Source organism: Giraffa tippelskirchi, chromosome 1, assembly GCF_054371585.1.
Source record: "Giraffa tippelskirchi isolate mGirTip1 chromosome 1, T2T-mGirTip1v1.2.pri, whole genome shotgun sequence".
Taxonomy (NCBI): domain Eukaryota; kingdom Metazoa; phylum Chordata; class Mammalia; order Artiodactyla; family Giraffidae; genus Giraffa; species Giraffa tippelskirchi.
The window spans coordinates 31,362,261-31,386,794 of NC_137275.1; the positions used below are offsets into that span (position 1 = coordinate 31,362,261).

A 24,534-nucleotide genomic window follows, 5' to 3' on the forward strand; every position below is an offset into this window, starting at 1 on the left:
TGTGTTCAGTCAAGTCTGACTCTGCAGCCCCATGGACTGTGGCTCTCGAGGTTCCTCTGTCCATGGGATTTTCCAGGCAAGAATATGGGAGTGGGTTGCCGTTTCCTCTCCCAGGTGATCTTCCCAACCTCAAGGTTGAACTCATGTCTCCTGTGTCTCCTGTATTGTCAGGAAGCCCTCCTTCTCTAGTTGCTATTATTTATTTCTTCTCCTTTATTCTCATTTACCTCCCCTTGCAGGCAACTATAATATATTTCACATATATTCTTTTGTTTATAATAATTCTTACAAAAGTACAGTTGTTGTTTTCTGTATAGCTCATGCTTTTAATTTATTATTTGTGTTATAAATTCCTTGTTTTAGTCAGTTTGGACTGCTATAAAAAAGCACCATAGTTTGAGTGGCTTACAAAGAACAGAAATTTATTTCTCACAGTAATGGAGGCTAGAAGACTGAAGTCAGGACACTAACATGCTCAGGTACTGGAAAGGACTATCTTGTAGATTGCAGACTTCAGACTTCTTGGTGTATCCTTACATGGTGGAGAGCAGGGAGGCTAGAGGCCTCTGGGATACCTTTTACAAGTCACTAATCCGACTCATGACCTAATCACCTCCTAAAGGCCCCACCTCCTATGAAAGTGTTAGTTGCTCAGTTGTGTCCAACTCTGTGTGACCCCATGGACTGTAGCCCACCAGGCTCCACTGTTCATGGAATTCTCCAGGCAAGAATACTGGAGTGGGTTGACATTCCTTTCTCCAGGGAATCTTCCTGACCCAGGGATCGAATCCTGGTTTTCTGCATTGCAGGCTGACTCTTTACTATCTGAGTCACCAGAGAGAAAGCCACCTTCTGTACATGGTCTTTATTATGTTAAGTTCCCTCTATGACCACTATCCAGACAGGATTTTTTTTTTCCAAAAAAAAACAATGCCCACTATCTAGAGAGGTTTTTTTTAATTTTTGCAGACCTTTGTCAGCAAAGTAATGTCTCTGCTTTTTAACATGCCATCTAGGTTGGTCATAGCTTTTCTTTCAAGGAGCAAGCATCTTTTAATTTCATGGCTGCATGAAATCATGGTGTATTATCCTTTTAATATATTCTTAGATTCAGTTTGCTAGTATTTTGTTGAGGATTTCTGTATCTATATCCATCAGTGATAATAGTCTGTAATTTTCTTTTTTTTAAATATATCTTTGGTTCTGGTATCAGGGTGATACTAGTCTCAAAGAATGAGTTTGGGAGTATTCGTTCCTCTGCAAATTTTGGAATAGTTTCAGAAGATTAAGTGTTAAATCTTCTGTAAACATTTGATAAAATTCACCTGTGAAGTCATCTGGTCCTGAACTTTGTTTGTTGGGAGTTTTTTAATCATAGTTTCAATTTCAGTACTTGTGATTAGTCTGTTCATATTTTCTTTTTCTTTCTGGTTTAGTCTTAGAAGACTGTACCTTTCTCAGTATTTGTCCATTTCTTCTAGGTTGTCCATTTTATTGGCATGTAATTGCTTGTAGTAGCCTCTTTATGATCCTTTGTATTTCTGTGTCTGTGTAACTTCTTTTATATTTCTAGTTTTATTGATTTAAACCCTCTCCTTTTCTGTCTTGCGAAGTCTAGCTAAACGTTTATCAGTTACTTCTGTCTTTTCAAAGGACAAGCTTTTAGTTTCATTGATCTTTTCTGTTCTTTTCTTCTTCTCTATTTAATTTATTTCTATTCTGATTTTTAAGACTTCTTTCCTTCTACTGACTTTGGGTTTTGCTTATTCTTCTTTCTCCAGTTGCCTTGGTGTAGGGTTAGATTGTTTGAGATTCTTCTTACTTCCTGAGGTAATATTGTATTGAACTTCCCCAATATGTTTAGTAACATATTGTTTAGCCTCCATGTGTTTGTAATTTTTAGCTTTTTTTCTTATGTGCACACTAAGTCACTTCAGTCATGTCTGACTCTTTGCGACACTATGAACCACAGCCCACCAGGCTCCTCTGTCCATGGGATTCTCTAGGCAAGAATAATGGAGTGGGTTGCCACGATCTATTTCTAATCTCATACTGTTGTGGTTGGAAATGATGCTTGATGTGATTTCAATCTTCTTAAATTTACCAAGGCTTGCCTTGTGACCCAGCATGTGATTTATCCTGGAGAATGTTCCATGTGCACCTGAAAAGCATGTGTATTCTGCTGTTTTCAGACGGAATGCTCTACAAACATCATTTAAGTCAATTTGTCCTAATGCATCATTTAAGACCTGTGCTTCTTTATTGATTTTCAGCCTGGATGATCTGTCCACTGATGTAAATGGGGTGTAAAAGTCCCCCACCATCATTGTGCTACTGCCAATCTTTAGATGTGCCTGTGTGCTCTGGAAAGCTTTCGAAAGCTTGTCTGTTGATGGGTGGGACTGTGATCCCACCCTGTTGGTTGTTTGGTCTAAAGTATTCCAGCACTCCTGAAGTATTCCAGGAGTCTACAGGCTGTTGGGAGGGGGGCAGGTCTCAGTGCAAAAATGGCAATCCCTGGGAGCACACACCAAGGAATATTCCCTGGGGTCTCCATCATCAAAGTCCTTGCCCTGCCAGTGGGGCACACCTGATCCTTGGCTCCCCAGGAGACTCTGTAAGACTTGCAAGTAGATCTATGGGCTCCTATGGAGTCACTGCTTTGCCCTGGGTCCCAGTGCATATGAAAATTCGTGTGCACTGTCCCAGAGTAGAGTCCTTATTTCCTCAAGTCCTGAGGAGCCCCTGCACTCAAGCCCTGCTGGCCTTCAAAGACAAATGCTCTGGGGCTTCCCCCTCTCAATGCCAGACCCCCAGAGCCCCAGCCCCCAGTGAGGCTCAGAACTCTCACTCCTATTGGAGAACTTCTGCAATGTAATTATTTTCCAGTTTGTGAGAAGCCCACCCAGCCAGTATGGGGTTTGATTATATAGTAAATGTGCTCCTTCTAGCATCTTGTGATATGTTTTCTTTGTCTTTGCATGTAGAATATTTTTTTCTGGTAGATTCTACTCTTTTTGTGGATGGTTATACAGCAGTTAGTTGTGATTTTGGTGTTTTTGTGAGAGGTGAACTCACATCATTCTATTCTGCCATCTTTCCTCCAATTTCACTTACTGGCCCCACCTTCTAAGACCTTCACGTTGAGGGTTAGAACTTCAACACATGAATTGAAAAGTGAAAGTGAAAGTGAAGTCACTCAGTCATGTCCAACTCTTTGCGACCCCTAGGACTGTATCTGCCAGGCTCCTCCATCCATGGGATTTTCCAGACAAGATTACTGGAGTAGGTTGCCATTTCCTTCTCCAGGGGATCTTGCCAACCTAGGGATTGAACCCAGGTCTCCTGCGTTGCAGGCAGAACTCTTTACCGACTGAGCCATAAGGGGGCTTCTATGAATTGGGCAGGAAGCAAATATTTGACCGTTGCATTATTTTTGTTTAATACTTTTTTACCCAGATCTGTTTTTTTTTAAACTCTATCCATATTGATAAATGTACATTTAAATCATTTCTATTAACTCCTATATAATGAGTTATAGTGTATATCTTGGAGAAGGAAATGGTAATCCACTCCAGTATTTTGTCTGGTAAATCCCATAGACAGAGGAGCCTGGCAGGCTACAGTCAATGGGATTGCAAAGAATTAGACATGACTTAGTGACTAAACAACAACAACAATAAAACCTTGTTTTCTTTGGAATCCTAACTCTATAATTACAGTCACTAAAATCCACAATGCAGGAAGTGTGGGTTCGATCTTTGAGTCGGGAAGATCCTCTGAGGAACAAAATGGCAACCCACTCCAGTATTCTTGCCTGGGAAAAAATTCCATGGACATTGAAGCCTGGTGGGCTACAGTCCATGGGGTTGCAACAAGCCAGACGTGACTTAGCCACTAAACAACAAGTGTATATCTGCAATACTGATCTCTTGTCCATCATCTCAAGAAAGACTGAACTAAACATCCTCCTACTTATCCCTTTATGGATCCATTCCAGTTCTTCTGGAAGCAGAATTACTGGCTCATTGGGTATGCATACGCTTAATCTGATTAATTGATGCTGGATTGCTCTTCAAAATGGCTGAATTAGTGTGCACCCCCATCTGTAGTGCATGAGGAGTCCTATGTCCCCTTATCTTTGTCAACACTTGATAACATTTGGCTTTCTAATTACTGCCAGTGTAATAGGCATTAAAAGTGTATCTTACTCATAGTTTAATTTGCATTTTTCTATTGCATAGTTCAATTGTACATCACTGCCATATACTTGTCAGCCTTTCGGGCTTCCATTTCTAAAAACTGCCAGTTCTTCGAATTTGAGTCAGTTCTAGTAAAGAGGATGAACCTAGAGCTAGTTATACAGATTGAAGTTACTCAGAAAGAGACAGACAAATATCATATATTAATACATATATGTGGCATCTAGAAAATGGCACTGATAAACCTATTCACAGGGCAGGAATAAAGACTCATATATAAAGAATAGACTTATGGACACAGCAGGGGAAGGAGAAGGTGGGACAAATTGAGAGAGTAACATTGAAATACATACATTACCATGTGGAAAATAAATAGCTAATGGGAAGTTACTAATAAGCAGGGAGCTAAGCCTGGTTCTCTGTGACAACATAGAGGGGTGGGTTGGGGTGGGAGATGAGAGGGAGGTTCAAGAGAGAGAGGACATATGTATACCTATGGCTGACTCATGTTGATGTATGGCAGAAACCAACAAAACATTGTAAAGCAATTGTCTTCCAATTAAAAATAAATACATTTTAAAAACTGTTCTTATTGTTTGCCTATTTTCCTATTATACTTGTTTTTTATATTATTAAAATCTTGCTTTGCAATATTTTCTTATGTTTTGTACATTGGAACAGTTTTTTGTAGTAGACGTTGCATTTATCCATTCAATTTTTAATTAATTTGAGCTATATTGTCCTTCATAAAACAGAAGTCTATAATTTTAAAGTAATCATATTTACCAGTTTTTCCTGCCTTATGGTTGTGTCTTTAAAGTTTTTGAAAGAATTTATTTCCTCTTTGTAAGTCATAAAATTATTTTACCATACATTCATCCTATTAAACTTATACTTTTACCTTTTACAGAAGGTTTTTAAATGCACCTTAAGTCTACCTTTGAATGTGATGTTAGGTAGGAACCCAGGTAGTGAGCCAGTTTTCCCAATGTAACTAACTAAACAATCTATGAAATATATGATTATTCAGCTCATGACAATTCTTAGCCCCTGAGTCTTACAGACAAGGAAACACAATCCACCTCTTCAAACTCCTTTCCATCTCTTTGGAGTGATGATAGTAGCACACATTAAACTGAAGAGCATGACGTGATATAATTAAGGACTAAATTGTACACTGAGGGCAATAAGTGCAGAAGAACTTCAAAGAAGAGGATCAACTAAGGTTCACATGGTCAAGAAAGGCTGTGTATTATTTTAGCCCTGTTTAAGTTAGATGGTGTCCCTTTCCCTCCACTCCCCATGAATTTACCTTTAGGAGAATTCCAGGAAGCATTCAGGCCTCATCCAGAGCCACCCTTGTGTATTGTTGCTAACTCCCAATGAATAAACCAGATTCTTCTCTCTGATCTATGTGAGTGCTAATTAGACAGCCAAGAAAGACAGGTTGTAGATCTTGTTCTTCCTCATAATTGGGGATTTACTGATTTGAATGGAAATGAAGATGCAAAACTGAAATGAGTTCATGCTTTCAGTTCAGTTCAGTTCAGTCCCTCAGTCATGTCCAACTCTTTGCGACCCCATGAATCGCAGCACGCCAGGCCTCCTTGTCCATCACCAACTCTCGGAGTTTACTAAAAACCCATGTCCATCGAGTCAGTGATGCCATCCAAAAATCTCATCCTCTGTCGTCCCCTTCTCCTCCTGACCCCAATCCTTCCCAGCATTAGGGTCTTTTCCAATGAGTCAACTCTTCACATGAGGTGGCCAAAGTATTGGAGTTTCAGCTTCAACATCAGTCGTTCCAATGAACACCCGGGCTTGATCTCCTTTAGGATGGACTGGTTGTATCTTCTTGCAGTCCAAGGGACTCCCAAGAGTCTTCTCCAACACCACAGTTCAAAAGCATCAATTCTTCGGCGCTCAGCTTTCTTCACGGTCCAACTCTCACATCCATTCATGACCACTGGAAAAACCATAGCCTTGACTAGATGGACCTTTGTTGGCAAAGTAATGTCTCTGCTTTTAAATATGCTATCTAGGTTGGTCATAACCTTCCTTCCAAGGAGTAAGCGTCTTTTAATTTCATGGCTGCAATCAATGTCCACAGTGATTTTGGAGCCCCCAAAAATAAAACGTGACACTGTTCCCACTGTTTCCCCACCTATTTCCCATGAAGTGATGGGACCAGATGCCATGATCTTAGTTTTCTGAATGTTGAGCTTTAAGCCAACTTTTTTACTCTCCTCTTTCACTTTCATCAAGAGGCTCTTTAGTTTTTCTTCGCTTTCTGACATAAGGGTGGTGTCATCTGCATATCTGAGGTAATTGATATTTCTCCTGGCAATCTTGATTCCAGCTTGTGTTTCTTCCAGCCCAGCGTTCTCATGATGTACTCTGCATATAAGTTAAATAAGCAGGGTGACAATATACAGCCTTGACGTACTCCTTTTCCTATTTGGAACCAGTCTGTTGTTCCATGTCCATTTCTAACTGTTGCTTCCTGACCTGTATACAGGTTTCTCAAGAGGCAGGTCAGGTGGTCTGGTATTCCCATCTCTTTCAGAATTTTCCAAAGTTTCTTGTGATCCACACAGTCAAAGGCTTTGGCATAGTCAATAAAGCAGAAATAGATGTTTTTCTGGAACTCTCTTGCTTTTTCGATCATCCAGCGGATGTTGGCAATTTGATCTCTGGTTCTTCTGCCTTTTCTAAAACCAGCTTGAACATCTGGAAATTCACGGTTCATGCATTGCTGAAGCCTGGTTTGGAGAATTTTGAGCATTACGTTACTAGCGTGTGAGATGAGTGCAATTGTGCGGTAGTTTGAGCATTCTTTGGCATTGCCTTTCTTTGGGATTGGAATGAAAACTGACCTTTTCCAGTCCTCTGACCACTGCTGAGTTTTCCATATGTGCTGGCATATTGAGTGCAGCACTTTCACAGCATCATCTTTCAGGATGTGAAATAGCTCAACTGGAATTACATCACCTCCACTAGCTTTGTTCATAGTGATGCTTTCTAAGGCCCACTTGACTTCACATTACAGGATGTCTGGTTCTAGGTGAGTGATCACACCATCGTGATTATCTGGGTCGTGAAGATCTTTTTCGTACAGTTCTTCTGTGTATTCTTGCCACCTCTTCTTAATATCTTCTGCTTCTGTTAGGTCCATACCATTTCTGTCCTTTATCGAGCCCATCTTTGCATGAAATGTTCCCTTGGTATCTCTAATTTTCTTGAATAGATCTCTAGTCTTTCCCATTCTGTTGTTTTCCTCTATTTCTTTGCATTGATTACTGAGGAAGGCTTTCTTATCTCTCCTTGCTATTCTTTGGAACTCTGCATTCAGATGGGAATATCTTTCCTTTTCTCCTTTGGTTTTTGCTTCTCTTCTTTTCCCAGCTATTTGTAAGGCCTCCTCAGACAGCCATTTTGCTTCTTTGCATTTGTTTTCCATGGGGATGGTCTTGATCCCTGTCTCCTGTACAATGTCACGAACCTCTGTCCATAGTTCATCAGGCACTCTGTCTATCAGATCTAGTCCCTTAAATATATTTGTCACTTCCACTGTATAATCATAAGGATTTGATTTAGGTCATACCTGAATGGTCTAGTGGTTTTCCCTACTTTCTTCAATATAAGTCTGAATTTAGCAATAAGGAGTTCATGATCTGAGCCACAGTCCCCTCCTGGTCTTGTTTTCGCTGACTGTATAGAGCTTCTCCATCTTTGGCTGCATCTGATTTCAGTGTTGACCATCTGGTGATGTCCATGTGTAGAGTCTTCTCGTGTGTTGTTGGAAGAGGGTGTTTGCTATGACCAGTTCATGCACAGATTCTACTAAAATCCATTCCAATTACCAGACAGTAGCAAGGACATGTCTCATCTTTCATATTATTCTTCAGATAAGACTCCAGTCGCCAGACACTATGATATTCCCAAATAGGTAGGTCTTTTTCATTATTATTATAAGTTTGAGTAGGATCACTGCCTAATGGAGCACTTCATTTGAAGAAATATATTTCAGAAATTTTTTTAAAGTATAGAATCATTACAAATGTGAAAATCAAAAACTTGTAACATTGTAACAATAACATTAGTTAACATGGGTTGAATGCCAAGCTCTCATTTAGCTTAGCACCTTAATCACTGTATCTGTATTATTTTAGTTAATCCTCAAAAACAAACTTATGAAATAAGTACAATTATTTTCACAGTTATATAGATGAAGAAATCAAGGTATCAAAGTTAATTTACCCAAGATCATTCAGCTAATAAGCAATGTAGCTAGTATTTGATATTACATTTTCTTGATAAATTTTTGTCATCTGTAAGAATCATCTGCATGATTTTATTTCCTATCTACCATCCCACAAAACACCAGAAATCAAGTAATTATCCATGTTATATTTTTCTCTTTCAATTACAGTTGACCCTTGAACAACATGGGTTTGAACTGCACAGGCCCACTTATATGCAGATTTTTTTAAAAAATTCATGCTATAGTGCTGCATGATTAGTGGTTGGTTGAATTCACAGATGCAGAACCAGGGATACAGAAGACCAACTATGAGCTATATGCCTATTTTTGCCCTAACTCCCACATTGTTCAGGGGTCAACTATGTGACCACCATCTGAACTGACAATGGCACCATTTAGAAACCTTCTTTGGGTTGTCTCCAAAAGAAAAAAACAAACCACATGACTCCTGCACCCAAAGTAGTTCTAAATTTTATCTTCTTTGTGCCCAGGAACACCAGAAACAGGGCTTGAAATGATCCTCAAACTATGCTTGAGATTATGTGTCTAGAGTTGTAGAGACAAAGAACTTGGAAACAGAAAGTGATGTAAGGAGATAACATAATTTAGGAACACTCTATAAAGGATTTGAAGAACCAGTGAGAGACTTGGCTCTCTGAAGCAGGATGCTCTCCTCTTGAGAAAAGGCAACTGGGTCAAAGTAAAAAATTTAGCAAAGGTATTAGACTATCTAAAGTTTGGAGTTGCATAAGGTAATAGGAGTAAGAGGCCCAATGCCTGATGTAGGGCTATGGTCCTGTTCTGAGAGGAGTGATTGAACTTGAAAGCCTAGAGAAGAAAATAAGCAGCGAGTATTTAAAAACAACAACAACAACAGAATCTTCGTGTTCAGAGGTTCAGAAAAATTGGATGAAGAACGTAACTGAATTCTTACTTGGGAGCTCAAACTCCCATTCATTTTGTAATTGAAGATTAGGAATGACTAATAGAGGAAAATGTGTATCACAATCTCTGCCTTCAGTGTGTTTCATTTGTATTCTGAAAGAAAAAAGCTAATTGTATATTCCACGTCTGATCTTCAAAAAAATATTGCAAAGGAGGCATTGCTATTCACACTTTATAGATAGGAAAATTAAGCTCCTGAAGTTAAAGTCCACAGTTTGTAAATCATGTAGGTGAGGTTTGGAGTGTATAGCTTAATTCCAACATGTGCTCTGTCCACTAAATTTTTCTACTTGTCAGGAAGGGACTCAACTATAATAGAAAGTTCGGTTCTACATCAGTTCTTCTCCCATTTAATTTTTAAATCCATATATATTATAAATCTACATGTTGTATTAGATCACTTTTACTCAGCCAACACATTTGGATTACATTACTAATTATATAAAGATGTCTTCATCTTTAGTTTCTTCATTTTCTTGTATCAATTTTTTCAGCTTTATTAAGATATAATTGAAATGTAACATTGTGTAAGTTTAAGGTGTGAAATTTGATGATATGATACACTTACGTTGCAAAATGATTACCACCGTAACATCTCCATCATATCACATAATTATCATTTCCTTTTTTGGGTGAGAACATTTAAGATCTACTTTCTTAGCAGCTTTCAGATATATAACACAATGTTGTTAAGTATAATCACTACAATGTACATGAGATCCCAGAGCATATTCATTTTATAACCAGAAGCTTGTACTCTAATCAATATTTCCCCATTTTCCCCATCCTCTAGCCTTGGTAACTACCATTCTGCTACCTGTTACTATGAGTTCAACTTTTTAGATTCCACATGTAAGTAACATAGTTAAGTATTTGTCTTTGTTTGACTTATTTCACATAGCATAATGCCCTTAAAATCCATCCATGTTGTCATAAATGGCAAAATTTCATTCTTTCTCATGGCTATAGAATGTACAGCTAACCTTTGAACAATGCAGGTTTGATTTGCAAGGGCTCACTTACATGCAGATTTTTTTCATTAGCAAATTCAGTAGGATTACATGATTCAGCCATAGTTGGTGGAATCCATAGATGCAGAGCCATGAGTAGAGAGAAAACATTTATATGGGAACTCTGGATATGTAGGGAGAACTATCTGTTTTATGGGGACTTCCAATTGCACAGAGGTTCAGCACCCCTAGCCCCAACATTTTTCAAGGGTCAACTGTATCTTTAACCATTTATTTTTTCATAAACACTTAGGCTGTTTCCATATCTTAGCTATCGTAAATAATGCTGTGAGGAATATGGGAGTGCAAATATATCTTTGAGATTCTGTTTTAATTTCCTTTGAATGTATACCCAGAAGTCGATCCAACCAGTCCATCATAAAGGAGATCAGTCCTGAGTGTTCATTGGAAGGACTGATGTTGAAGCTGAAACTCCAATACTTTGGCCACCTGATGTGAAGAGCTGACTCATTTGAAAAGACCCTGATGTTGGGAAAGATTGAAGGCAGGAGGAGAAGGGGACGAAAGAGGATGAGATTGTTGGATGGCATCACTGACTCAATGGACATGAGTTTGGGTAGACTCTGGGAGTTGGTGATGGACAGGGAGGCCTGGCATGCTGCGGTTGATGAGGTCGCAGAGTCAGACATGACTGAGCAACTGAACTGAACTGAACTGAGGATTTCTGGCTCGTATGGTAGTTTATTTTTAATTTTTTGAGGAATGTCCATGCTTTTTTCCAGAGTGGCTATATCAATTTACATTCCCAAAAAGAGTGTGCAAGGATTCCTTTCACCAAAGTCTTGCAGTTTTAGTGTTAAGATCTTTCACCTTCTCAGTTAAATTTATCACAAGGTATTTTATTGTTTTTGATGTGATTATGAATGAGACTGTTTTATTTCTTCTTCAGATATTCTGTTGTTAGTGTATAGAAACAAAACTGATTTCTATGTGTGAATTATATGTTTGATTTCTCCATTGATATGTATGCAACTTTGTGGAATTCATTGACCAGTTCCAACAGCTTTTCGGTGGCATCTTTAAGATTTTCTATGTAAAATTATATTATCTGCAAATAAGGCCATTCTCTTCTACTTTTCTGGTTTTGATGCTTTTGTTATTTTTCTTGCCTGTTTCCTCTGGCTAGAACTCCTAGTACCACAGTGAATAGGAGTAGTGAGAGTGGGCACCCTTCTTGTCTAGCTTCTGATCATAGAGGGAAAGTTTTCAATCTTTTGCGGTTGAGTTTGGTGTCAGCTGAGCCTTTGTCATATATGGCCTTTATTGTGTTATGTTCCTTCTGCATGTGATTTGCTTAGTGTTTTTATCTTAAAAGAACTTTGTATTTTTTTCAAATGCTTTTTCTACATCTACTGAGATGATCATATGATTTTCACCATTCATCCTGTTGATGTGTTGTGTCACATTTATTGTTTTGCATATGTTGAACCAACCTTGCATCCCAGATTGTTGTTGTTAAGTCACTAAGTCATGTCCAACTCTTTGTGACCCCATGGACTACAGTATGCCAGGCTTCCCTATCTCTCACCATCTCCTGGAGTTCACTCAAGTTCATGTCCATTGAATCGATGATGCTATGCAACTATCTCATCCTCTGACACCCTCTTCTCCTTTTGCTTTCAATCTTCCCCAGCATCAGGGTCTTTTCCAATGAATCAGTTGTTCACATCAGGTGGCCAAAGTATTGGAGTTTAAGCTTCATCATCAGTCCTTCCAATGAGTATTCAGGGTTGCTTTCCCTTATGATTGACTGTTTAATCAATTTTTCACAGAGATAAGTCTCACTTAATTATGGTGTATTATCCTCCCAATATGCTGTTGAATTATGTTTAATACATCATTAAGAATTTTTGCACCAGGAATATTTGTAGTTTTCTTTTCTCGTAGTATATTTACTGGTTTTGACACCAAGGTAATGCTGGCCACTCAATTTGAGTTTGGCAGTGTTCCTTCTTCTCTGATTTTTTGGAAGAGTTTGAGAAGGAATGTCATCAATGCTTATTTAAATGATTGGTAAAATTCACCAGTGAAACCATCAGGTCCTGGACTTTTCCTTTTGAGAAAAAGGCTTTTCCTTTTTTATTACTGTTTTATCTCCTTACTCATCATTGGTCTCAGATTTTTTATTTCTTCATGATTCAGTCTTCATTGTATTTTTTGAGGAATGTATCCATTTCTTCTAGATTATCCAATTTGCTGGTGTATAATTGTTCATAATGGAAAATTCTTAAAGAGATGGGAATACCAGACCACCTGACCTGCCTCTTGAGAAATCTATTTGCAGGTCAAGAAGCAACAGTTAGAATTGAACATGGAACAACAGACTGGTTCCAAATTGGGAAAGGATGACGTCAACGCTGTATATTGTCACCCCGCTTATTTAACTTGTATGCAGAGTACATCAGGAGAAATGCCAGGCTGGATGAAGCACAAGCTGGAATCAAGATTGCCAGAAAAAATATCAGTAACCTCAGATATGCAGATGACACCACCCTTATGGCAGAAAGTGAAGAACTAAAGAGCCTCTTGATGAAAGTGCAAGAGGAGAATGAAAAGTTGGCTTAAAACTCAACAATCAGAAAACTAAGATCATGGCATCCAGTCAGATCACTTCATGGAAAATAGATGAGGAAAAAATGGAAACAATGAGAGACTTTATTTTGGGGGGCTCCAAAATTACTAAAGATGGTGACTTCAGCCATGAAATTAAAAGATGCTCGCTCCTTGTAAGAAAAGCTATGACCAACCTAGATAGCATGTTACAAAACAGAGACATTACTTTGCCAACAAAGGTCTATCTAGTCAAAGCTATGGCTTTTCCAGTAGTCATGTATGGATGTGAGAACTGGACTATAAAGAAAGCTGAGCGCTGAAGAATTGATGCTTTTCAACTGTGGTATTGGAGAAGACTCTTGAGAGTCCCTTGGACTGCAAGGAGATCCAACCAGTCCATCCTAAAGGAAATCTGTCCTGAATATTCATGGGAAGGACTGATGTTGAAGCTGAAACTCTGATACTTTGGCTACCTGATGCAAAGGACTGACTCATTGGAAAAGACCCTGGTGCTAGGAAAGATTGAAGGCGGGAGGAGAAGGGGATGACAGAGGATGAGATGGTTGGATGGCATCACCTGCTCACTAGACATCAGTATGAGTAGGCTCCGGGAGTTGGTGATGGACAAGGAAGCGTGGCATGCTGCAGTCCATGGGGTCACAAAGAGTCGGACACGACTGAATGACTGAACTGAACTGAACTGAACTGTTCATAGTAGTCTTTATGATCCTTTGTATTTCTGTGTTATAATGTCTGCTCTTTCATTTCTGATTTTACTTGAGCCTTCTCTCTTTTAGATATTCTCACTAAAGCTTTTCAATTTTATTTACCCTCTCAAAAACGCAGCTTAGTTTTGCTGATCTTTTCTATTGTTTTTATGATCTTTATTTTATTTATTTCTGTTCTGATTTTTGTTACTTCTTTCCTTCTGCTATCCTTGGGATTAGTTTGTTCTTTTTCTAGTTCCTTGAGGGCTAAAGAGACCAAGAGACCAATAAGTCTCTAAAATCCTGTGAGCACCACCTGTGCTCAAGTTGCCCATGTTCCACACAGGCTTAGGATAATCATTCACAGTTCTTAAATCTTGGATTTTGAAAAAGTCTGGATTTTATATAGATAGTTTAGCAACCTTAAAAGATTTCAATAAGGACTATCAAGATTATGGTCCTTATTTTTAAAGGACAAAGAATATAGACTGCCTTTGGAGAAGGGTAATCATTACACATTGCTTGTACACATCAGGAATCAAATTGCTGAAAAAGTCAACTAGGAGAAAAAATCCCCCTCAAATATTCATGGGCAGTTTTATTTTTTCTCTAGGAGTATTGATCTCAATCTGGCTAAATCTCATTAAAAATGCTAATAAAAACTTCCTGGTAAATAAATGTAAGCAATATTGTTGTTTAGTTCCTAAGTCATGTCCAACTCTTTTGTGACCCCATGGACTGTAGCCCACCAGGCTCCTCTGTCTATGGAGTTTTCCAGGCAAGAATACTGGAGTGGGTTGCCATTTCCTTCTCCAGAGGGTCTTTCCAACCCAGGGGTTGAACCCGCATCTACAGATTCACCTGCTTTGTAGGCAAATTCTTTACCACTGATCCACCAGCTGTGATCCAAATGCAAGGTAAATGCAAGGCTTTCTAATAAATTCTTGCTTTCTTTTATTAATTCATTCAAAAAACCATGCTGCATTCCTACATATTGTAGAATATGAAAAGACTGATTGTCCCTATCCATAAAGAGTTTGCAGGTTAGTAGAGGGCTTCCCTTGTGGCTCAGCTGGTATAGAATTCGCCTGCAAGCAGGATACCTGGGTTCGATCCCTGGATTGGAAAGATCTCCTGGATAAGGGAAAGGCTACCCACCCCAGTATTCCGGCTTGGAGAATTCCGTGGACTATATAGCCCATGAGGTCGAGAGAGTTGGACATGACTGAGCGACTTTCACCTTCAGAGGAGCTAATGTATTTGCATAAGCAACTATATTAAGGAGTAAACGATATAAGAGGGATAAGAACAATTAAGAGAGGAAAAGGAAAGATTACTTTGACATTTAAGGAATTAACCCAAAGTAGGTCTTATCTGAAATAGACCCTGAAGGAGATTCAGAAAAGCAGAGCTAGCAGGATGAGAGAGGGAGCCACAGACCAAAGGAATAGTCTGAGAAAGGCAAGCATGCAGGGAAACAAGAGCCATGCCTGAGAACAGTGCTCCCAAGCATGAAAGATAATGGTGGTGCTGATGGATGGCAGAGGGGATCACTGGCAGATGGTGAAAGCATCTAAAATGAGAGACAGGCTACATGTGTGAACAGAGTTAGTTTGGGAATGAGAGTTCAATGGCTGGGTGTGTCTGTTTCAGTTGAAAGCCTCTCCCTAACTCTTTCATTAAACACACAACTAACCTTCAATTGCCCTCTTATAACTTAATCTCAGTTCAACTTCCAGTATTTCAAAATCATCAAACATAAAGAGGTACTACCCTGAAAGAGGGTCTTTGGTTCAATGTTAGGAGACTAACTCCAATTACAAAACTCTGCAAATGCCCCCAAAAGGGAGCAAGATAGATTCATAAATCACTAAATCTATTAAGTTATGCAAATAATAAATTTGTAACAAGCTGGCACACAGCTTTAAAAAAAAAAGTGTCCTTGGAAACGTCTGAGAATTCAGAATTAGAATGCCAAAGTGTTGGCAGATTATTTGATGAAAGAGGCCTTAATCTGCCAGGGAAACATTTTTAGGGGGTCTCTAGAAAGCAGGTTCATATATAAACTCTATTCAGCAATAAAGTTTACATTCATGTTTTCTCTGATTTCCCCTGTTTTAAATTCCTTTGGTGTAGGAACTTGTTAGCCAGTCTCTGTGCCCCAGTATTTCTCAAACTGTTCTCCTGGCTACATGGATCACCTTAAGATTTTGGACTTCGCACCAGACAAGTCTATATGGATCATGTAAGATTCTGGGCTTCACCCCAGACCCAACCAATGAGACTATACAGGGACAGGTCCTGGAATTTGAACTATAGAGAAGAAACTTCTATATTTCTGTGATTACAAAAGTTACTTCTACCTAGATTCTTCCTGTGTTATTCTTTTATTGCCTGCCTTCCCAGACACCTGAACTATTCAAAGATGGAATGGATGCTGGGGCTGGATATTCTTCTCAGCAGGCGCTTTGCCAGATGAATGATGTCATCTGGAGTCAAAAACTTAATCCAATACTTTTACCAACAAGTCACAAACAGCCAAGAGATCTACTGTGGGTAGAATTTCAGAGGATAACTACAAACCAGACTTCTTTAAATGCCTAAAGAAATTTACTTTTATTCCTTTTAATATTGGTCACTTTTCTCGCCTTTGTTTTTGGGTAGCCTTTTCTTTTCTTTTGTATTTCCCCCAGATACTGAGTAACAGGACAAGCTCTGAGTACCACAAGAGAAATGATTAAAATAATATTGCTCTTACAAAAACATATCTTACCAAACAATTTCATTTCTAACATATGAACCCCACATTTCTTCAGCCCATTTAAACTTTTCTTATTTAAAGTCAAATAAATGTATATTCTGGATACAAGCAATTTCTCTGTTTTCTAAATACTGCCTTGGATGGAAAGTGTAAAAAATATATTACCAAATATATCTTTACAAGTTTTACACTCTAAGTCAATCAACTGTTTATGCTATAACTTATTGTCATATGTTCTTTGATAGAAATTGAAGTAAAACGTACATTATATGTAACAAGGAGGTTGTGTGATTGATAAGAGATGAATGTAAAGACAGACACCTACATTTAAGTCCCAGTTTATTAATCCATGTGATGCTAGGGAAATTCACACAATGTCTCCAAGTGTCAATTCTGTCTTCAGATAAAATAAGAATCAAAACAATTCTTATTTCATAGTTATTATAAGTAGCAAGGGAGATCATGTATATTTTGTTTCCTAATTAAGCTTTTTATGAATGCCTGATAGTGCTCAGAAAATCATAACTTATTCCTTGATCTCTGAAACAGTCTTCTTTTTATTTTCATTAAGATTTAAACTTTTCCTGTCTCCTCCTTAAGGATTTAGGACATAGTTTTTTCACATTCGGCTCATCAATTAAATATGAAAAGCAGTGCCTGGATTCAGATGACACTGGTCACTAGGGGATACTGCAAGCCAAAATCTACATGTGATAAGTCACAGCATCATGGTGCCTTGTTGCTTTTGTTCAGTTGCTAAGTAGTGTCCTATTGTTTGCAACTCTATGGACTGTAGCATGCCAGGCTCCTCTGTCCTCCACCAACTCCCAGAGTTTGCTGAAACTTATGTCCACTGAGTCAGCGACAGATTTAACCACCTCATCCTCTGTCACCCCTTTCTTTTGCCTTCAATCTATCCCAGCATCAGGGTCTTTTCCAATGACTCGGCACTTCATCATGTATCCAAAGTATTGGAGCTTCAGCTTGATAATTAGTCCTTCCAGTGAATATTCAAGATTGACTTCCTTTAGGATTGTCTGGTTTGATCTCTGCAGTCCAAGGGACTCTCAAAAGTCTCCTGCTGCACCACCATTCAAAAGCATCAATTCTTTGGTGCTCAACCTTCGTAGGAACCAACTCTCACATCTGTTCATGACTACTAGAAAAACCATAGGTTTCACTGTATGGACATTTGTCAGCAAAGTGATGTCGTGACTTTTTAATATGCTGTCTGTGTTTGTCATGGCTTATCTTCCAAGGAGCAAACATCTTTTAATTTCATGGCTGCAGTCACAGTCTGCAGTGATTTTAGAGCCCAAGAAAATAACATCTGTCACTGGCCCACTTTTTTCCCTTCTATTTGCCATGAAAGTGATGGAACTGGATGCAATGATCTTAGTTTTTTGAATGTTGAGTTTTAAGGGATCTTTTTCACTCTCCTCTTTCACTCTCATCAAGAGACTCTTTAGTTCCTCTTCATTTTCTGCCATTAGAGTGGTGTCACCTGCATATCTGAGGTTGCTGATATCTCTCCCTACAATCTTGATTCCAGCTTTTGATTCATCTAGCCTGGCATTTTGTGTAATGTACTCTGCATATAAGTTAGATAAGCAGGGTGACAATATTCAGCCTTGATGTACTCCTTCCCAATTTTGAACCAGTCCGTTGTTCCATGTCCAGTTCTAATATGATGCCTCAGTAGGTGATTAAAATTCTGCTCAAATAGACCCAAAACAGTAGCTTTCCTTCTACTTCCTTGTTGATATAAACTGAATAACACAACTTTGACCTAAACCTGCAAGACCACCTTACTCTTTCTTCCTCCCTTGCCCACTCTAGGGCTCACAGTCAACAACAATTAAAAAATTGTTGGCTCTTTCCTAAATCTCTAATGCTTCTTCCCTGTACTCACATCCAAAGACCTGCAAAGAAATCTGAGACCTGCAATGCCAGGATGGGGGTCAACCTAATCCACTGACAGGCTACTACCAAAATATACCCAGCATTTTATGTGTGTTTAATCTTTACAATCCTATGAGTAGCATATCAATATCCTTGTTTTAGATATTAGGATACTGAGGCTCAAATTGGTTCAGTAACTTTTCCACAGTTGCCCGGTTCATGAAAAGCAGAATAGGTTGGCTTCAAACCCAGTACTAAGCCAGGGTTCTCTCCACCACCTCTCAAGGACTCCCTCTATATCCTGTCTCTGCTCTGCATCTTTCTGCTTCACATTCTATGGAGTTTTAGGAACATAATGTCTACCCCAAATACCTGTATCAGCATATCAGAGTCACCTGGGAGATTTTTACAACTACAAATGCCTAGGTTTCCTCAGGGTCATTTATAACCAAAACTCTGGTAGAGGCACTCCAGCATCTTTAAGTCTTTTTTTTTTTTTTTTTTTCTGCAAATGATTCTGTTGCACTGTTAGATTTGAGAACCACTGGTTTAAATAATGGTATTACTCATGTTAAACATTTTTATATTGCTTTAACATTTAATCAGTGGTGTGTTCTTTTTATAAAACATCTTATTAACACATAGTTTCTTTTTATTGTAATAACAGGTGGATGAGACGTTTATAGATTCAGCCTTGAACAAGCATTATATCAAGAACCAAGTAGTGAAACTGACGTATGTATGCTTGGGCAAAGGTGACTTCACAGTCTAGAGTGACCAAAAGCACAGGAGACAGGAACCTTGATACACTGTTGCCTCCACGAGACTGGCTTTTGGCCAGGATTTCTCATTAATATGATTGCAACAACAGTCTCAAGATATAGAGGTGACCATCATTTTGTAAATGCAAAAACTGAGACTTTGGGAAGTTAAGTGAAATGTTCGAAATTCCCCAAGTGACAGAACAGGATTCAAATCCCATCAAGTGATGGTAAGGCCTGAGACTACCAGAAATCAGGGCCTTGAGAAAACCCAGCAGCATGTCACTGCATGCACCAAACTGTATTCTTTCAATATATATGTCATTTCAAAAGAACCAAAGTTGACTACAAAATGGGGTCACAAGTCTTTCCTATAATGAACCCCTAGTGACAGGAGGCATGCCCAAACACAAAGAAATAAGTTTGAAATAAATGTTGAAATAAATTTCCTTTTGTGGTGGTGGAGGAGGAGACTCATATAGGCTGAGAAATTGCTCAGAGGGTTCAATTGTCTTATTTGGAAAGTTCATTGCAGAACATGTATGTAACAGATACAAACCTATGGGCCTGTGTGACTCATCTTCTTAAAAAAAATGAGAATATTCAGATGGATATATTTGAAGGAAATAACAATCAGTTTTCTTACCAATAGGCTAATGCCCTATTGGCAGAATGACTCCAAGTTTCTTACACCTTTACCGAGTAACTAGTGACCTCCAAAAGGGTTTTACAATATAAATTCAATACATTTTATAATATCTAGGAGAGAAAAAGCATGTTTTTGCTGAAACTTTCTAGATTTCATGCCCTCTATTTTCAAATTCTGATTTGCCATAACATCCTAGCAAAATTATCATAGCCTTATGCACTCCTTTGAATGTGTAGTCATTACCATTTGGTAAGTTTTTGTGTGCGTGCATTCCACCGGGTAAATAATGTTTTCCTTCTGATTTAAGAAGAGGGAATATTTACCAATTTGACATGAAATTCTGATTATTTATATCTTCACATTCCAGAGCCTAAATGAACCACAGTATATAAAATCCCTTCAAATTGATACCATTTCCTCTTTTTTAAAGTCAAAGGATTCAGGAAAATAGGGCTTTTGTGCTTTTTATAGCTTCAATCTTTTGAAGTGTAAAAATAAGAGGCATGGCAGATCAACATATAGGTTTCCATTTTTTAAAAGACTTTTAACTGTTTGATTTTCATACTTTAAGTGTATATGAAAATTTAGCCCCTCAAGTGAAGGGGCTTAAACGTGTTTATATGAAAAAAGTTCAAGGAATTGGATATATTTAATTTGGAGAATACTCAGAGACCAAGAATATCACTGTCTTCAAATATTATACATGGAAGGGAGAATTGATGTTTTATATATGTCCCAACTGGTAGACATAAGCCTATGGAATGGAAGCTTTAGGGAGATATGTTCAACTCCAAGTAAAGAGCTCTCTTAAAATCAAAGCTGACGAAAGAGAATTAGCCTCTTTAGGGAATTAAATTTCTCATCATTTTAAATACTTTCTGGGGTGAGATGACTGCTTATCATGGAGGCTGTAGAGCTGATGAAGTTATCACGTGAGTGACAGGTCAAAGATACCACTGAAGTTTTTCCCAATCTTCAGGGTTTATGATTTTGCTGATAACATTTTAGTGTCTGAGTCTTACACAAATGCTATAACAAGCCTTCAAATTAATGGGAAAATTCACTTAAAGCAAAAAGAGAACATGAAGAGGGAATATATGAAACAATCTTGAGTCAGAGTGACATAAATGAGTATCAAAGTAAGATAATCAGCTGTTGATACTTTCAATTGAGTCATAATTCAAGGGAATATAATACACAAAAAAGAGTGTAGGATAATACTGGATGTATTCTTTGAACAAGTACCTTTCTATTCTGTGTCATAGTCCAGAGGAAGATGGGATGACAGTAGATGTCATTATGGTGTTCCAGTTCCCCTCTGCTGAGTCAAGTGCAGTGAGAAATAGGAAAATCCGCAGCATCTTAGATGAGAAAATAAAGAACAGCAGAGCCTTGTCAATAAACACCTCATCAGTTGAAGTTAATGGTAAGTAGATACCTTTCTACATGATGTGAAGTTCTCTATTAAGTCCATTTTATGTCTAATCATAAATTTATTTACTATTATTTCCATCCCAAATAATAGCTAGAATTCAGAGGGGAAAAAAAATTCAAGTTAAAAAAGTGACTTTTAAAGGTTTTATTATTCTCTGATGAAAGCATATCTGAAATTAGTCAAGTGGCTTTTCCTGTAGTAATTGGCTGGCACTCATTCTGAAATAAAAGCAAACCTTTACCACTAACAGAGTTCATCTGACCCAGCCACTACCTCCATGACTAAGCAAGTGAAAACACCAAGTGTTGGGCAATGGCTGTTTCTCTGTTTCAGAAACATAAACCCAGTTGCTGCCCTTTAAAAATAGGAATAGTTTCTGTGAATAGTGAAATTGTGAAGTTTGTGTTAACTTTTTTCCTGTGGGCATTTGAGAAAATGGTAAACTAACTTTGGAGCCACTAAAGCCACCTTACAAGTAATGATTTAAAAAATCACAAAACTAGAAATCATAGGAACTATTATATTATTATTGCTTCTTTAAAAGAAGTACCTTTTATCGAGGCCCTTCTCTATGCCCTTTACATGCCGCATTTAACTTCTTTATTCTTATGAATTAAGCAAATTCATATTTAGAGATGTGAAAGAGGGTCTTTAGACCTTCTATCTATAGTGAAAGGACTCTGGTAACAAAAAAGGGCAAAGATTTAGTTAAGGACTCCAGTAATAGATTGCTAATTTCTTGAGAGGCTTTACGGGGGAATAAAAAAAGTGTTCTTTGGTCAAACACTTTAGAAATGTCGTCTACAATTTTCACCTCTTAGAAATTCACCCCTTATATTAGCATACCAAAAACTCTCAGGAGTCCAGACAGACAGAAACCTGTTTGAAAGTGAAAGTGAAAGTCACTCAGTCGTGTCCAACTCTTTGCGACCCCATGGACTATAGTCTGCCACACTCCTCTGTCCATGGAATTCTCCAGGCCAGTATACTGGAGTGGGTTGCTGTTTCCTTCTCCAAGGGCAAGGGATCTTCCCAACCCAGGTCTCCTGCATCACAGATGGATTCTTTACCATCTAAGCCACTAGTGAAACCTGAAAATCTGTTTACCCCTGTTCATTAAGCTGCTTCCACAAGCATCTATTCCTGAAAGACAAGTACAGGTTTCCCCTACACATCCCAGTGGACACCAGACTTAAGAGTCACAGAAGAGAATCGGAATAAGTGTGATTCATATCAGACATGAAACAGAAAGCCCTGCCCTTTCAAGGGTCTGGCTGACCAGGAAATAAAATCTGTGGGAATGGGATGGGCAGGGGTTTGCTGATGAGACAAAGAGTCAGTTAGTCAGGAAATGAACCTGGGGACCTCTCCCAACCCAGGAGGGAAGAACCTCTCAAGGGCTTAATCCGCCTTCTTTGTTTTCTCCTTTGTAGAGAAACAAATGAATCGAGGTTGTGAAATGGTGGAAGTTCTGATAAGTTACAAGATGTGTTCTACATAATTTTAAATAACCAGTTAATTTGCAAGGAACTTAAGAGCCTGAGCTATCTGAAACCAGAAATGAAGCATGAAGTGGTCATCGGATGTCTGGGCTTTTTGTTTCTTATAGGTTCAGTTTGTGACCTGTAGTCTGTTTTAATGACTATAGTAGATTAAAGGGCAGGAATGCTGATGAAGAACCTGATTTAAGGGTTACCTGATTCTAACTCTACTGAGTCACTACAGGACTACCCAAGTTCTGTAAAGGAATTGTATTTACAAAGTCCACCAAAGGACTACCATGCCTTTTCCTCCACTTTCTCATCTATAATCTTGCAATGATAATATTTGTTTTTCCTGAAGTCACAGAAATATCAACAGTATATACAAGAAAACAGAAAATATAATGTTGAACAAATAGGCTATTAGAAATCTAGAGAATTGTGCATATGCTTTGGAAACCTGAAAATATTAATGCAAATAATTGGTGGCAGAAAAAACTAGAAGCCTGAAGGTTTCCAAATTTCCAAATGTGAAAAGAGCAGCATTTACTAGCACTCAGGAAAGGCTCACTTGGTAGAAAACTGATTAGAATCCTCAAGCCAATCCTTGTAGACAAAAAAAATCTGCTCTCCAGCAATACTTAATTTGGGGGATTTCAAATGAATGGAAAATTGCAGAAATTCTAGATAATAAGTCTAGAAATAACCTTGCAGCCCCAGATTTATCCATAACCTGGCAAGAATCTGTGTTTTGGTTTGACAAATAACTGTGCAGTGTGCGCCCTTCCTGTGATGTGATGTCAGAGCAAAATTAATATAGACTCCTTTGAATTGCAAATGCCATGGCTGTGGAAGAGCAGCTCATCACCCATGGGTTGTTGATGTGGGCTCCAGTCCTTATCATGTTACTTGTAGTGTGTACAGCCCTGAATATGATTACTCTCAACTCAGAAGTGTGTTAGAGGGTCACGTTCAAAACTAAGGGTGTTAGTGTTTGTTTTCACTCCTAAACATAGAAAGTAAAACCATTTTGCCAAAATTGGTAATTTGCAATAGTCAGTCACTTGTATAGGGGCAATTTACCTCCAGGTATAATCATTAGGTCTAAAATTCTTTCCTCAAAAATCCAATGAAACTCCTAACTATTACACGTACCCTGGTCTCATTCCTGGAAAGGGCTGAGTTGCATCTTGCTCAAAATAAGCAGAAGAAGCTCTAACTGAAGAATTCTAAATTTATACCATTGTAATGCATTACTAATATGGGGCATATTCAAATACCTCATTTTATTTCACTTCACTTTATTGCACTTCACAGATGTGTTTTTTTTTACAAGTTGACTAATCCTGTATTGTCAGATGATAGTTAGCATGTTTTAGCAGTAAAGCACTTTTCAATTAAGGTATGTATATTGTTTTTTAAGACATAATGCACACTTAGTGGGCTACAGAATGGTGTAAACATAAACTTTTAAATGCACTGGGAAACCAAAAAAATTTTAACTTGCCTTATTGTGATATCTGCCTATTGCAGTGGTCTTGAACCGAACCCACAATATCTCCAAAGTATGCCTATAGTTTTAAAAAAACAAGAAATATACTACCTTAAAACTACATTTGACCAAAAACTGAGTTTCTTCTATAAATAAAGACTGAGAATCTGTACTGAGCAACTGATTCTTCACATATAATGATTTAGGCATGGCTTTTATGAGTTTATTGGATATTCTCAAGAGCTCCCACTTTGTATAGTTCATCATCATTAGTTCACAGTTTCCCAAGTGAAATTTATAGAAGGTAAGTGGAAAGAAACATTCTTATTGTGCATAATGGGAAGTTAAATG

The 24,534-nt window shown here is 38.2% G+C and overlaps 1 protein-coding gene and 1 long non-coding RNA gene across 4 annotated transcripts in view; one reads left to right on the plus strand and one right to left on the minus strand.

Moving 5' to 3' along the window:
* The window catches only part of LOC145544748 (transmembrane protease serine 11A-like), a 44,165-nt gene that overhangs the window by 3,371 nt on the left and 16,260 nt on the right, over positions 1-24,534 (plus strand). The window contains exons 1-3 of one of the 3 annotated variants that reach the window (XM_081587897.1): positions 15,671-15,947; positions 19,033-19,100; positions 21,041-21,201. In XM_081587897.1, the coding sequence (XP_081444023.1) occupies positions 15,939-15,947; positions 19,033-19,100; positions 21,041-21,201 (238 nt within the window). In that variant the 5' untranslated portion in view covers positions 15,671-15,938. Of the gene's footprint in view, positions 1-15,670; positions 15,948-19,032; positions 19,101-21,040; positions 21,202-24,534 lie in introns of those variants that run through there. The other 2 variants (XM_081587888.1, XM_081587885.1) reach the window with 2 other exon arrangements.
* The window catches only part of LOC145544777 (uncharacterized), a 207,062-nt gene continuing 201,377 nt past the window's right edge, over positions 18,850-24,534 (minus strand). The window contains exon 3 of the long non-coding RNA XR_014081643.1: positions 18,850-21,136. This is a non-coding gene — a long non-coding RNA (uncharacterized LOC145544777). The remainder of the gene's footprint in view (positions 21,137-24,534) is intronic.